The 16843-nt window shown below is 35.5% G+C and overlaps 1 protein-coding gene across 1 annotated transcript in view; it reads left to right on the forward strand.

Annotated features, from left to right (window-relative positions):
* The window catches only part of ITGB3BP (integrin subunit beta 3 binding protein), a 71382-nt gene that overhangs the window by 10952 nt on the left and 43587 nt on the right, over nucleotides 1-16843 (forward strand). Inside the window, exon 3 of the mRNA XM_049618869.1 lies at nucleotides 10136-10178. Coding sequence (XP_049474826.1) covers nucleotides 10136-10178 — 43 coding nt within the window. The remainder of the gene's footprint in view (nucleotides 1-10135; nucleotides 10179-16843) is intronic.

Below are 16843 nucleotides of genomic sequence, written 5' to 3' on the forward strand. Positions count from 1 at the left end.
TATTGAAGACACTGTCTTTTTCCCATTGCATATTCTTGCCTCTTTTGTCAAAGATTAATTGACCATAAAATCATGGACTTGTTTCTGGGCTTTCTATCCTATTCCATTGATCTGTGTGTCTATTTTTTTGTGTCAGTGCCACACTGTTTTTTTTTTTTTTTATATATATATATTTTTTTAATTTATTTTTGGGACAGAGAGAGACAGAGCATGAATGGGGGAGGGGCAGAGAGAGAGGGAGACACAGAATCGGAAACAGGCTCCAGGCTCCGAGCCATCAGCCCAGAGCCCGACGCGGGGCTCGAACTCACGGACGCGAGATCGTGACCTGGCTGAAGTCGGACGCTTAACCGACTGCGCCACCCAGGCGCCCCGACACTGTTTTGATTATTACAGCTTTGCAATATAACTTGAAATCTGGAACTGTGATACCTGCAGCTTTTGACAATCCATTTTCTTAATGGTGTCCTTCAATAAGCAGAAGATTAAAATTTAGATAAAGTCTAATTTGTCATTTTTTTCTCTTTTATGGGTATTGTTTTTGTTTCTTACCTGAAATTTTATCTACCCCAGTTGTAACAATATTCTCATATGCTTCCTTTAGAAACTTTGCCTTTTCCACATATCTCTATGTTATATCTCAAATCAATTTTTGTATATAGTATAAGGTAGAAGTCAAGGTTGTTTGGTTTATTTTTCCATATGGTATTCCAGAACAATTTGGAAAGATTTCTCTTTCGTCATTCAATTGCTTTGGCACCTTTATGGTTCCATTTCTGGACTTTCTATTCTCTTCATTTTATCTGTTCTTATGCCCAAACCACACTGAATTCAGAACCACTTTATAGTAAGTCTAGTTAGTGTATGTACTCCAACTTTATTCTTTTTCAAGAATATTTTGGCTGTTATAAGTCCTTTGCCTTTGTGTAAAGATTTTGAATTTGGTTTTCCAATAGGAAAATAAATGTTTGCTGGGATTGACAGGAAATGCAATGTATGTAAAGATCAACTTGGGAGAACTAACGTTTTTAAAGTTATCAAGACTTCAAATCCATAAACTTGCTCCTAGTTAGATCTTTCTTTTCTCTAAGCAACATTTTGTAGTCTTCACTGTAGAAATCTTGAGTGTCTTCTGTTAAACTTATTTTACGTAGTTTTTTAAAGAATTTTTATTTATTTTTTAAATTTATATCTAAGTTAGCATATAGTGCAACAATGATTTCAGAAGCAGATTCCTTGATGCCCCTTACCCATTTAGCCCATCCCCCCTCCCACAACTCCTCCAGTAACCCTGTTTGTTCTCCATATTTAAGAGCCTCTTATGTTTTTGTCCCCCTCCCTGTTTTTATATTATTTTTAAAAATTATCATTTTTTAATGTTTATTTATTTTTGAGAGAGAGATAGACACAGAGTGTGCGTGGGAGAGGGGCAGAGAGAGAGGGAGACACAGAATCTGAACCAGGCTCCAGGCCCTAAGCTGTCAGCACAGAGCTGACATGGGACTCGAAGTCATGAACCGCGAGATCATGACCTGAGCCGAAGTTGAATACTTAACCGACTAAACCACCCAGGCGCCCCTTATTTTATGTAGTTTTTAAATGTGATTGTATATGGAAAAATTTAAGCTTCAGCTTCCAGGTGTTTCTAGCTATAACATAGAAATGTAATTTATTTTTGTATATTCACCTTATGATCTGCACCTTTGCTAAATAGTTCTAATTGCTGTTTTATAAATTCCTTAGGATTTTCCATGTTCGTGACACATCACTGGCAGATTATCAATTTTACTTTTTCCTTTCCAACACTTACACATTTCCTTTCTTTTTTAGAGCTTTGTTAAATAGAAGTGGTGGGAGGGCACATCTTATCTTATAGTCCTAATCTTAGAATAAGTGTTCAGTACTGAGTACAATATATGTAGGTTTTTCATAGGAATATTTCCCTTTCTACTCCAAGTGTGCTGAGTTTTTGTTTTATCATGAATGGGTGTATTCTTTGTGCAACTACTAATATGACCTCCTTTATTCTCTTTTTGAAAACATTAATTGATTTTAAAATATCAAAACAATTTACATTCTTGGTATAAGCCCCTCTTGGACATATGTTTTGTTGCTTTCATATGTTGCTGAATTGGATTTGCTAATCTTTTGCTAAGGATTTTTGATTCCATGTTCATGAAAATGGATTAAGGACCTAAATATGAAATATATTGGTCAGTAATTTTTTAACAATTCTTTTACCATATTTTGGTATCAGGTTAGGTAGTATCAATGTTGTGAGGATTGAATGAGTTGGAATACGTGTATGTGTGTGTGTGTGTGTGTGTGTGTGTGTGTGTGTATACACTTAAGATTGTGTGTGTGTGTATGTACACTTTAAATCTATTCTGATATTCTCTACCTTTTCACTGTAGTCTTTACTGCACTTAGATTTAAAGCTACTATTTTGGAATTACACTATTCCAGTTGAAAACTGTTCTGTTCAGGAATTTTTCTTTTTTGCCCTAGGGAAAAAAAATCTTTTAAGAAATGGGATCCTGGTGATCAAAATGATTTGAGAGTACCCTTCGCCCTGACTTCTAGGACCCCAGCTGGTTTTATATTTAAAAACTGTGGTCCTTTGGGCTCTGGGCTGATGGCTTGGAGCCTGGAGCCTGCTTCTGATTCTGTGTCTCCCTCTCTCTCTGACCTTCCCCCATTCATGCTCTGTCTCTCTCTCTGTCTCAAAAATAAATAAACGTTAAAAAAAAAAATTAAAAAAAACAAACAAACTGTGGTCTTTCCTTAAGTACCTTTCTAACTAAATGGAATGACTTAACAACAGTAATTAAGAACTTCAATGGCCATTATGGGAAACTTTCTATCTCTCCAAAATTACTTTTCTCATAACTGAATTGGACAGCCATCACTCTAAAATTGTCAAAACTGGGGGTGCCTGGGTAGCTCAGTCAGTTAACCATCTGACTGTTGATTTCAGCTCAGGTCATGATCTCAGAGTACATAGGATTGAGACCCGTGTCAGCTCTATGCTGACAGCATGGAGCCTGCTTAGTCCCCCCCCCCCCCCTCTCCCCCTCTCTCCCCCCCCCCCCCCCCCCCCGCTGCTCATGCTCTCTTTCTCTTTCAAAAACAAATAAATAAACACTTAAAGAATAAATAAAATTGTCAAAACTGAATGGGGGGGGCGCATGGGTGGCTCAGTCTGTCGAGTGTCCAACTCTTGATTTCAGCTCAGGTCATGATCCCAGGATTGTGGGATTGAGCCCCTCATTGGGATCCACCTGAGTGTGGAAACTGTTTAAGGTTCTCTCTCTTCCCTGACCGCCCCCCCCCCCCCTCTTGCATGTCTGTGCTCTTTCTATATCTAAAATTAAAATAAATAAAAACTGAATGGGATACCTGTTTTGATTAGTATTTTGAAGCTTCTGAAAGTTATTGGGAATCTAAAATTGCCTCTCTGCAAAATACAGTTTCTAAATGAGGCAAACAAACAATTAAAGAGAGAAACAAAGGCTTCTAAAGCCTCTTTTCTGCCTTCCCCATCTTCTTTGACCCTGAACATGTGGCAGCTGTCCTGTGCTCAGGTTCCACCTCTGGTGCCATTTTTCTTTCACCATCCCCACCTCATCTATTGTTCCCCCATGGTAATCCTTTTGCCAAACTTCCCTTTTCCTCTGAACCTTCCCACCCCCTACTCTCTGGGACCTATTAAAACCTTCCCCTTTATTTATTAAAAAAAAATTTTTTTTTTTAGTTTATTTATTTGGAGAGAGAGCAAGCCTGAGGGTGGGGGGCAACTCTAGGTTAATGTAAGCTTAGGCTGAACTAAGCTATTATATTTGTTAGGTTAGGTGTATTAATTGCATTTTCAACTTGAGATACATTCAACTTAGATGGGTTTATCAGGGCATAACCTACTATAAGTCAAGAAAGGTTTATATATATGTATAGAGAGAGAATGATTAAAACAAATAGGACAAAATGTAAATAAGTGACAAGTCTGGGTAAAGGATAACAAGAACTCTTCTTCCTAGACTTTTTTTTGTTTAAAATTAGGTAAAAATTAAAAGTTACCCGCAAAAACCTCATCAAATTGTTTTTAAACACACACACGCACACCAGTGGGTGGATTAAACAGTAAATTAGACACAATTGAAGAAATAATTAGACAACTGAAAGAAAGATCTGAAGAAATTGCCCAAATTCACTGTACAGGCAAGAAATCTAAGAAATAAGAGTTTAGAGATATGGGAAATGGAACTAGAAAGTCTAAAATTACTTCTAGATGAAGTCTATAAAGGAAGAGTGAAGGAAAGTCAATATTTGAAGAGATTATGGTTTAGATTTTTCCAGAACTCTTAAGACATAGATCCATACAAGAGACTACCTTAGAGATAAGACTGTCAATATGACATCTTTTAGGAACCTGTATTTAACTACCTTAAACAGGATTGAAGAATCATAAACAATTAAAGGACTTAAATATTTGAGATTGAAGCTTTAAGTTCAAAATAAATACAGTGAATTAAATCATTATATAACTCTTTTGTGCCCATCACTGCGTCAGGCTTTGGGGATTCAAATATGAACAGATATTGTGTTTGCTAGGAATTTTAATTTTTGAGAAAGATAGTTTAACAAGAATGTTTAACCTACCAGTTACCAGAGAGGTTCTAGTACAGGGAGAAAAGACAAACATAGAAATGGACTATTTCAACATGATAAGCTTAGTGAGAGGAACTGCTATAGTGCTGTAGAGTAGAAAGGTCCTTAATGCAAAGTGGACAGTGTCAGGGAAAACTTAGAGATGATTGTGCTAGAATCTCAGGGGAAGGGTAGACATCAATGTGTCATTAAGTTTTATGCTGTAACATATAATACATACAAAAATATTAAAAGATTACCCACTTTCCATATTTAATTCTGGTAAACCTATTTGGCCCCTTTCAATAGATTTTAAAAGGATTAAACTTATGTCCTTTATATGTACGTATGTGTGGTAATACACACATATGTATATATAAGTTTCTCACAAGCAGAAATAGTAATGAATATTTTATTAATGTTCATTTCTGAGAATACTCATTTAAGAATGAAGTTATGGCGTTTCTCACTTTATTTAGCTCAATAACGATCTCATCTCTATTTATCTTCTGGGATCAATATTCCCGTATATATCCTTTTACTTCTGTAAGAATTCTTTAGCTAATTCACTATTAATCTTTTAATAAGGAAGATGTTGACACACACACACAAATATGTTGCCCAATAACTGGTTATGGTTTTGACCCGTTATTCATGAAGGATACAGAATTAATCATTTATTTAGGTGCTCTCACATGGTGACCATATTTCTACATGTAATAGAGTAATATTTCCCTCTGCTCACCCATATGTGATAGTGAATTATTGTATCACCACCATGAATGTTGAACACAAAAGAACACAGGCCTGAATGAAAGGAATAATATAAAAAGGATATAGGAGATTCTTCTCCCTTCTTTTCTCATTCTCATATATAGAATAGAAAATAAATCATTTCACATATATCAATTTACACCAAAGGAGTCACATGGGATGTGAATTTGGCCAATGCCTTTCATCAAAAGATTTCTAAGCATCTCATAAGCATACTCAATAATCCTTTAAATGCTCTTGCAATATTATCATCACATTATAGTGAGAAGTAAATGGAAGCACTGGCATAGTAAGTGATATTTTTATCTTCCATTCAGAAATTTCCTACTAGTTTACAGGCCAGTATTATTATCAACTTTATGAAGCTTAGTGAGATTATGTGATTTGCCCAAACTTAGGGGAGGAATTTGGCATACCATCAAGGCTCTCTGAGTCTTATCTGCTTTACTAAGTTTATCTCTCTCCCCACACATACAATCTCTCAGTTCTGCTACTCAAAATGATATTTAGTGTTTTAAAGAGAAGCTCAGAGCATGTAATTTTGTGTTTATGAGGTGTCATTCCTGGTTCTTAATTAGAAATCAAATGAAAGTTCATATTTTCTAGAGTAATTTCTTTAATATTGTCACCAGTGTTAGTAATGTATAATGAAACTCTCTGCTTATTCTTTTCTGACAGAATCAGATAATCCTATTCAGGATACTATCATGTGATAAATTAAATAAAATAGGGGAGGATAGTCTTAGTAATATGACTGATCCTACAAACATAGTTACTTTCTATTTCTCTTCATATGAAATTGCCTGTCAAATGTATTTATCTTTCTTAAATGCTGAAGAGCAAAATGCTGGTAGCAACCAGGATTTTGATCCCAATGAATCTAAACTTAGTATACCTAAAAATGGAGCATAGTAGTTAAATTATGGGCATAGGTATAAATTTGGGTTAGATTGAAAGTAGAGGGGCGCCTGGGTGGCTCAGTCGGTTAAGCGGCCGACTTCGGCTCAGGTCGTGATCTCGCGGTCCGTGAGTTCGAGCCCCGCATCGGGCTCTGTGCTGACAGCTCAGAGCCTGGAGCCTGTTTCAGATTCTGTGTCTCCCTCTCGCTGACCCCCTCCCCTGTCCATGCTCTGTCTCTCTCTGTCTCAAAAATAAATTAAAAAAACGTTAAAAAAAATTAAAAAAAAAAAAAGAAAGTAGAAAGTAACCTGCAGAGGTTATAAGCAGGGGAAGAAACTAGGATACAGTAGATAGGTACCCATTTTAAAAAGTATTTTTAAACTGTGGTAAAATATACATAACAAAATTTACTATTTTTTTACTGTTTTTGTAAAGTTTACTATTTTAAATTATTAAGTGTACAGGTCGGTGGCATTCAGTATATTCACATGTGCAACTATCACTGTCATGTATCCCTAAAACGTTTTCCATCTTGCAAAACTGAAACTTTATACCCATAAAACAGTAACTCCCTATTCACCCTTCCTCCCAACCCCTGGCAACCATGCTCTATTTTCTGTGTTTATGAATTTGACTACTTTAAGCACCTCATTTGAGTGGAATCATATAGTATTTGTCCTTTTGTGATTGACTTATTTCACTTAGTATAAGGTCTTTAAGGTTCATCTATATTGTAGCATATGTCAGAATTTCTTCCTTTTTAAGGCTGCCTAATATTCCATTGTATATCTGTGGTACATTTTGTTTACTCATTCATCTGTTAATGGACACTTGCATTGCTTTCACATTTTGACTATTGGAAATAATGCTGCTATGAACATGCGTGTACAAATACCTGTTTGTGTCTCTGCTTTCAATTCCAGTGGCTATATACCCAGAAGTGGAATTGCTGAATCATATGGCAATTCTAGATTTAATTTTTTGAGGGACTGCTAGACTGTTTTCCACAGCAGCATTTTACAGTCCTGCCAGCAGTGTACAAACATTCCAGTTCTCCATACCGTAGCCAACAATTTCTGGGGGGTTTTCTGGGTTTTTGATAGTAGACATCCTAATGGTTGTGAAATGGTATCTCACTGTGGCTCTGATTTGCATTTTCCTAATATTGGGAATGTTAAACATTTTTTCATGTTTATTGGCCAGTTGTATATCTTCCTTGGAGAAATGTCTGTTTGATCATTTGCCTTTTGGGGGGGTGTCCATTTTTTTAAACCAATGTAGTAACCACAAAAGCTGCTTATAACTTGATAGAAGTCCCAGAGATATATCATTTTTAATTGCCAACGAATACTGGTGGCAAGTGAGTAAATACTTTAGGAAAATATTGCTTCCATATATCTAATCAAGTTTTGTATGTTCTTCCTTTATAATATGCTTCAACCATCTCTTCCTCTATGTCGCTATTAACATCATCCTCTTACACCTAACATAATTTCATGCTTACGCTACAGTTGTGGATAAAAGAGCGGTTAAAAAAAAGGGTAAAAGCATGCTTAATTTAATAATATATTTTGTCAGTGGGCCCAATTCTAATAGAATAGTAAAGGTAGATTGTCATAAAATCCTCTGGTAGGTTTGCTGTTCTTTACCTCTTTAACTCCTCCCCTTCAATTCAACAAAGATTTATTATGCACAGGACCTGAGATCTGCGTTTCTTCCCTTCAAGCTGTGTGATAGCGGGCATGTCACACCACCTCTTCCTTATTGGATGAACTGAGTGATTTCTTAGCCTTCTTTTCATGATTCATGCAAATATTACCAGGTGTTGGTTTGGATCCCTGAATTATCTGAAAGCCATATCATCCACAATAAATTATGTTTTTAGAGTTATTATAGAAAATAACAGTCTAACTTTTCTTGTTTGCTTTTATGTATTTCCTTGGGCCTCTTAGATCAACACTAGCAACTAAACTGGAAACCTTTTAAATCCAAACATTAGTTACTTTCTGTAAGAATTAATCATCAGCGTTAAAGCAATAATATTTTGAAAGTTAATATCAGGGTCGGGTTTGTTTCCTTCTAATGAGCAGTATTACACCTTAATATTTAAAAACAAAGGATAGTTAGCTAAAATTTAAATTAAAAATTAAAAAAAAAACAAAGGATAAAAAATGCTGTGCTGTGTATTTTAAGTTTTGAACTCTACTTCTGAAATTTTATAAAATACTGAAACATCTCACACACCTGAATAGGGTACTACATATTCCAAAACTACACACACACACGCACACACACACACACACACACACTTTTTTGGATCATCTGCCATTTTTATTTGTTCATAGCTCTAGTCTCTTCCTGCTTCATTGAAAATTCACATTAAATTGATTTCAGGTGGATTCTAAAAGATACAAGTAAATTTTAAAAGTGATTTAATCAATTTCAAATAATGTTATGTGCTAAGCTAATGTAGGTATAATAGCAAAATTAAGTGATAGATTAAATTTTTGTATTTAATATTTGCTACTCCATAGTGTTTGTAAATTGTCCATCTCTTCTATTTTTTTCTTGTTCTTGTCACTTGTTTGAAAGTAAATAAAAAAAAAACACCTCAATAGTCACTTATTTAAGAATAGTCATTTTCGGGGCACCTGGGCGGCTCAGTCGGTTAAGCGTCCGACTTCAGCTCAGGTCACGATCTCGCGGTCCATGAGTTCGAGCCCCGCGTCGGGCTCTGGGCTGATGGCTCAGAACCTGGAGCCTGCTTCCGATTCTATGTCTCCCTCTCTCTCTGCCCCTGCCCCGTTCATGCTCTGTCTCTCTCTGTCGCAAAAATAAATCAATGTTAAAAAAAAAAAATTAAAAAAAAAATAGTCATTTTCTAAGATGTAAGATTTTTGCTTTTTATAATTCAAATTTTATCATACAATCCTTTTTTTTTTTGCTTTATGCTCAAATTCTCTAATATTTTAGATAACGTAATTTCTGTTTCTCAGGGTTCAAAGTACTTTTAACGCTGCATTTGTCACTGGGAAAACTGGTTTTAATTTATATTGACCTTTTTCTCCTTTGAGCATTTAGTCTGCATTCAATAAAATGTTGATGACTGCTCTTTAGAAGACAGCTGTACGAAATAAAGTATTATAAATATTCAGCTTTCCTTTCTAAGCATTGTCACCAACAGCTGGGCATCCAGTTTAGCAGAACAGATTTTGCACAGAGAGAGCCTGGCATGTTCCTGAATCAGTTTAGTGAGAGAGACAAAAAATAGTTTCTTATGGATTGGGGACTTATAAAGACATAGAGCATCTGTTCCTCAGTTAAGTCATAGTCTGGTAGCACTGAATCATGTTTAAAGCTAGAATAATGGGCAAAACTTTTTTCACCTTGTTCATACCTTTATTTTAATACCTAGTACATTATTTCTGCAAATAATATACTTTCAACATCTCCATTAAGGGTGTATAAATTATTTTCTCCTTATGTATAATTTCTCAGTAGTGGTATTTTAAAACAAACAGATTAATTTTTACTAAGATTATTTCATAATATGACTTTAATGCTTGAATTGTACAATAGTACATGTGTGTAGAACCATATATAAAAATCCATTTAAATATTTCATTACAATTCCATATTGAAATACGCTATTAAAAAACCCAGTTTCATAGCCATGAAAATTGCTTTGCTTTCATCATATGGTATTCTGCTTTAGTTGGCAAAGTAACTCAGAATCTTTGTTTATATTTATTACTCTTAAATATTTGGCTACTTAAAGCATGTAAATCTAAGATTTCTTTAAATATTCTGTTTGCAGTGTTAAGAGATCACTGAAATTGGATCACCTCTTAGAAGCAAAAGTAAGTATTTACTTGTGAGTTTGTAATTGCATAACAAGAATGTATTTTTAATTTTTTGACAGCAAATTTACCTTAATAAATAGAAAATTTTTCAAAAAAAGTGACATAATTGGGATTGGTACACCATTTTCTATATAAAATATTTTTGGTAAATCCAGTGTATTGAAGTTCCTGGCCAGAATAGGGTTTTCATTTAAGAGGCAAATTATTTAGAAACCTTGATGAGATAATTCAGTAGAAATTAATTTACTGTTTGTGGAAAAAGATATTCTGCCTTTTAAATGCTCAAGAAACAATATGGAACAATGGCAGTGCTTTAATCTGCATTCTATAATCTGCTAAATTGAAATAAAAACATTAACAGCATTTTTATATCAAAAATGTAATTACCTCCTTCAGCTATGCTAGCATAATTAAACAATAAAATACTAACACTGTAATAAATTTCACCATGGTTGTCACAATAAAAATAAAATTGTACTGTTGCTATTACTTTTTGTAAATCTAGTCATAGTACATTTCCCAGTGCCAGCATATCATGACATATGTTGGTTTATTATCTTTTCATACCAACTATGGAGCTAGATACAAATACTAATACTGAGATACTTATGGCCTCAGTAATCTTAAATGCAAGTAAATTGATGAGAAAGTAAATTGAAACAAATAGCTAGTCAATAAATGGCACCCCTACAAAATCCCATATGAGAGTGCCACTTTAAGAAATGGATGTTATATGGAATTTCTCTTTGGAATACTCACTGATATTTAACAATTTACCATTTTAAAAACTTCCTAGATGCTTTTTTTTAAAAATTTAAACAAAAGTGGCAATATAATGCAATGCCACTAAAAAAATCATTAGCAGTGTAATTAGCAATTTAGAGTACCATTATCCAACTTGTTCTGTACAGAATGCAGCTGTGACTGTAATTCTGCATCTGTTTCTTTGGTCAGAATGGTATTTTGGTAGACGAGTAGTCCAGCTTGAAATGAAATACTGTTCTTTCCTGTCCCCAAACCATTCTTTGGGATATGGTAACGTTATTTGAATAGCAAAGAATAGCTATTTAGGAATTCATCCTTTTTATGAAGTACAGTTGTCATCATGGCAGGCTTTCTATCCATTTTTACTCCAGATTAGGATGTGTCAAGGTAGACAGCACCACAGCTAATATCCTGTATTAGAAAAATACATTGTTATGTTTGGCCCAATTCTATACCTTTAAACCAAAGGGACTTAGCTAGCTTGACTTAGCTTGGTATCACATGGCCACCACTTGCTAAATGCAGGTTCCTGGCATCTAATTTGGGCCTTTCTTCAACATTTCTATTTTCTGACCTATTTCTGGTAATTTCTGCATTCGTACTCTTGCCTCATCATTTGCAGCTCTGTTTGCATGTTAGAATGGACAGCTTTTGCTCTGGTGCTAAGTCTAGCTAGGATTCTGTCTTTAGCTACATTTATGCTTCCATCCACTCCACTTTGCCCTAGAGCAGCCTGGCTCCACAAATCTACCCACAAGTCAGTGATCCTACTGAGGCTGCCTTTGCCCATGCAAAGGAAAATCAGACATTTAAGACTTACACCTGTAATTCTAAGAGTACCTAATTGCTATAAAACTACAGAGGAACTAGTAGTAACTTTATGGTCATTTTGCCTTACCAGTATGATACTGAAGGAAGAAGACTGGTATCCACAGAAAGGAGATGACTCTTATATACCAGTTGCTTAAACTGGAGCCTACTCATTCTAATCTACTGCTGTTTCCTCTCTCAGAGATGTTCGGAACTCCCAAATCCCGTTGTTCCTAAAGCAGCTACAGCCCTTCATGGAGATTAATGCTCCATGATGTTAGGACAAATCTGCAAAAGTCATTTTCCTTATGAGTCTCCTAATGGGGAAAACAGAGGTGTGAATCATACCCTGTGACCTTCCTTTAAAATCTAGAATGTATACTGCAAGTACCATTATTTGCTGGACCTTTCAAATTATTGAGGGTTGGTGAGGAGTAAAGAAGGTTCCAGTTTATCATTACCTACAGTATTTGAGCTGCTCATATTGCCCTCCTAGCACTGTTTCTAGACGGATTTTTAGAAATAAAGATGAATTATTTATTACAAGCTGCTGCTAATCGCAGTTCAGATGAATTTGTAGGGACAACTGGCCGCCTGGTCATATACCTAGTCTCATTCAGGCCACCTCAGAGAAGGAGTGGAATAAATAGATTGTAGAGATGGGAAGAGAAGGAACATACTTCCTACCAAGGCCGACTCAGTAGGCTTGCTGCTAGAAGGAATAACAGTGCAAGTTTGGGGGGAGGTTTGTTAATTTAGACATGGGTGCCCAGGCTAGATTACTCTGTTACTATTGATTGGTAGAACACTTCTAAGTCTCATTATTCCTAGCACCTAAACTTGTCTTATCTCTGAGACAAGGTTTCTGCTGACTCCTGAAATTAGAAAGAACTTTGAATTTCAGGGCAGTAGGAGATTTTATAGCTCACAGTCTGCAGTCTTACTGATCTGGTTCAAATCTACTTTCTTCTCTCCCTCCCTCCCTCTCCAAGCTGAGCGTGGAGATTCTCTCTCTCCCTCTCCCTCTGCCCCTCTCCTGCTTGCACACATACTAGTGTGCTCACACACTCTCTCTCTTAAAATAAATAGAACTTAAAAAAAAAAATGAGGATCCAAACAAGTTTTATACATTGTAATGTTTCTTATAGATCTTAAGTATTTTTAAATCTTGTTAAACTTCACCTTCTTTTTTTTTTTTTTTTTTGTACAGTAATTTATTTTGAAAAAACTGACGTATGTGTTTTATAAGCATATTCCACATTCTGGAGTTAGTTGATTCTTTTCTTGTAGTGTCCTTCAAATGATTTCTCTATTCTTCATATTTCCTGTAAAACTTGCAGTTAAAGTTGGAGGCTTGATTAGATTCTGGTTCAAATTTTTTATAAGAATAGTTCATCAATAATCTATGTACTTCCTATTTGCATCCCCTCAGGAGCACAAAATGATCTGATTATTGGGTTCAGGGGTTATCAGCCTGATCTACCCATAATAAAATTCGCCATTAATCTGTCTTCTAATGTTTTTTGTTGTTGTTGAGATGATCACGTGGGTTTTTTCCCCTTTATTCCATTAATATGATGTATTACATTGATTGGTTTAAATCAATTTTGTTTTCACAGGCAAAATCCAACTTGGTCATAATGTATAATTCTTTTTATTCACGTCTTGTTTCAGTTTGCCAGTATGTTGAGGATTTTGGCATCTATATTCACAAGGGATATTGGTCTATAGTTTTCTTTTCTTGTGATATATTTGCCTGGTTCTGATATCAGAGTAATTCTGGCCTCATAGGATGAGTTATAAACTGTTCCCTATTTTTGGAGAGAGTTTGAGAAGAATTGATATCAATTCTTCTTTAAATATTGGTAGAATTTAGCAGTGAAGCTCTCTGGTCCTGGACTTTTCTTTGTTAGAAGCTTTTTGAATATTGTTCCAATAAATTGATCCATCAACTTGCTGTTGATGTATTCTGATTTTCCATTTCTTTATGATTTAGTCTTGCTAAGTTGTGTATTTCTGGGAATTTGTCCATTTCATCTAGGCTATTCTAGTTTGTGGACATAAAGTTGTTTATAGTACTCCCTTAACTCCTTTTATTTCTCCAAGATTGATTTTAATATCTCCCCTTCATTCCTGATTTTAGTAATTCTAATCTTCTTTTTTTCTTTTTTTTCTTTCTTGGTCAGTCTAGCTAGTTTTGTTGTCTCTTCAAAGAACCAACTTTTGGATTCGTTGACCTTCACTATCTTCTTATTGTCTATTTCACTTGTTTTCTTTTTAATATTAATATTTATTACTTCTTTTCTTCTGCTTCCTTTGGGTTTAGTTTGCTCTTTTTCTAGTTCCTGAAGGTAGAAGTTTGGGTTATTGATTTGAGAGTTTCTCTTTCCTCCTTCCTTCTTTCCTTCTTTCCTTCCTTCCTTCCTTCCTTCCTGTTTTTTAAGTAATCTCTATGCCTAACATGGGCCTCAAACACACAACCTCAAGATCACACGACCTCAAGAGTTGCATGCTCTACCAACTGAGCCAGCCAACTACCCCAGCTTCTTTCTTTTGTAGTGTACCTGTTTAAATTTCCCTCTGACTCTGAATACTGCTTTCTCTGCATCCCATAAGTTCACATAGGTTTAAAACAACAACAACAACGACACATAAGTTATTTATTTTGAGAGAGGGGAGCAGGGGCGGGTGGGGGGGAGAGAGAGACAGAGAGAATGAATCCCAAGCAGGCTCTGCACTATCAGTGCAGAGCCTGATGTAGGCCTCAAACACAAATCATGAGATCATGACTTGAACTGAAGTTGGACGCTTAACTGATCCACTCAGGCGCCCCTGCATCCCGTAAGTTTTTATATACACTGTATTTCATTTTTGTTCTTCTCAATGTGTTTTCTAATTTCCCTTTGGATTGGTTATTTAGGAGTGTGTTGTTTAATTTCCACATATTTTTGTATTTTCCAAATATTCTTGTTATGAATTTCTAATTTAATTCCATTGTGATCAGAGAACATTCTTTACATGATTTCAGTCTTTTTAAATTTACTAAGATTTGTTTAATGGTCTAACATATCTTCTGTCTTTGCAGATGTTACATGTGCACTTGAGAAGGGTGTATATTCCACTGTTGTTGGATGGAGAGTTCTATAGATGTCTGCTAGGTCGAGTTTGTATATAGTCGTGTTCAGGGCTTCTGTTTTCTTGCTGATTTTCTGTCTAGTGGGTCTATCTGTTATTGAAAGTGGTACTATAGTTGGATTTTCTATTTTTCCTTTCAATTCTGCCGGTTGTTGCTTCTTATATTTGGAACTCTCTTGTTAGACAAGTGTGTGTGTGTGTGTGGGGGGGGGCAATAATTGTTGTGTGTTCTTTAGTATTGTTTTTTTTTTTTGAGCACCAATAAGTCTTTATTTGTTCATTGTGTTTGTTTGGGGGAAAGAGGAATGGTAAAGGATCAGCATATAGCAAAAGTATAGTGGAAAGGAAAGGAAGTACCCAGTACAGCAAAATCAACCATCGAATAAACACACCCTGGTAATGGGGGTCACCAAAGCCCACGGGAGCACAGTCTTCTGCTGTTCAGTAATGAGAGGAAGATATCAAGGAAAGAACAGATAGGTATACAAAGGAGTACTATTCAGCAATCAAAAGGAACACACTATAACCCCATACAACAATGTATATGATCTTAAAAACATGTTGAACAAAAGAAACCAAAGACAAAAGTTACATACTTAATTTATATGAAGTTCAAGAATAGGTAGAAGTATCTGGATTATAGGAATGAGAAAGTGGTTCTGGGCTAGGGAGTGGAAATTGAGTGGACAGGTGTACAAGGAAATCTGAGATGGTGAAATGTTGTCTATCTTGGATGATACTTGCATTGGAGTATACAATTATCAGAACTCATTAAGCTGAAAACTTAAACTCTGTGCATTTTAATGTATGTAAATCATACTTCAATAAACAGACAAAAATATATTTGAGGTGAAATTCACTTTATATTCTGAAGAATATGAGGATTTATGAAGGAATGATGGGAAACAGCCTTGAAAACATTTCATTAAAATCTTCTTGAGGATTATAGTGCAAGAGAATAACAGAACAGTGTTATCTTTAATATTAAAATTAATATTTTAGGGGCACCTGGGTGGCTCAGTTGGTTAAGCGTCCAGCTTCAACTCAGGTCATGATCTCGCAGTGTGTGAGTTTGAGCCCCGCATCGGGCTCTGTGCTGACAGCTCGGAGCCTAGACCCTGCTTTGGATTCTGTGTCTCCCTCTCCCTCTGCCCCTCCCCTGTTCACGCTCTGACTCTCTCTTTCAATAATAAATCAACGTTAAAAAAATTTTTTTAATTAATATTTTAACATTTTTAAATTGTGGAACAATAATGAACACAAATAGAAACTCCAGTGTATCACCTTTTGAAGCCAATGTTTTATTTTTCCTATTAAAATATTTTTGAGTTTATTTTGAGAGAGACAGTGTGAGTGGGGGAGGGGCAGAAAGAGAGAATCCCAAGCAGTCTCTGCACTGCCAGCACAGAGTCCAATATGGGGCTCGAACCTACAAAGCCAACCACGAAGCCAAACCTGAGCCAAAACCGAGAGTCAGATGCTTAACCGACTGAGCTACCCAGGCGCCCCTCCTATTAAATTTTTTTTTATCAAAATAAAATTTAACTATTATGAAATCCACAGATGTTGAGTGGACAATCCAGTGAGTTTTGACAAATGTATACCCCTGTGTGTCAGACATCCAATCAAGAAATAGAATGTTTCCATCACCACAGATCTAATATATTGGTTATATTCTTTCCCTGCTGTCCCTGGAAGATCATGGAGGTTAGTGCCAAATGCTTTGGTTTTCATAACTACTATTACAAATAACAACAAAACCCCAACATTATTAGAACCATTAAGGATGATAATTGTGGCAGCTGATAAGAAGTTAGTTGATCTCTGTGACTGTTCTAGGAACCCTAGGCCCAAATTGTGAAAAGTCCCTGAGAGAGCTAGTATTTAGAGTGTTTTAATATAAATTCCATAATAGTACTAGTAATGCATAATAATGTCTTAGGTGTGACATT

The sequence above is a fragment of the Panthera uncia genome (assembly GCF_023721935.1).
Source record: "Panthera uncia isolate 11264 chromosome C1 unlocalized genomic scaffold, Puncia_PCG_1.0 HiC_scaffold_4, whole genome shotgun sequence".
NCBI lineage: Eukaryota > Metazoa > Chordata > Mammalia > Carnivora > Felidae > Panthera > Panthera uncia.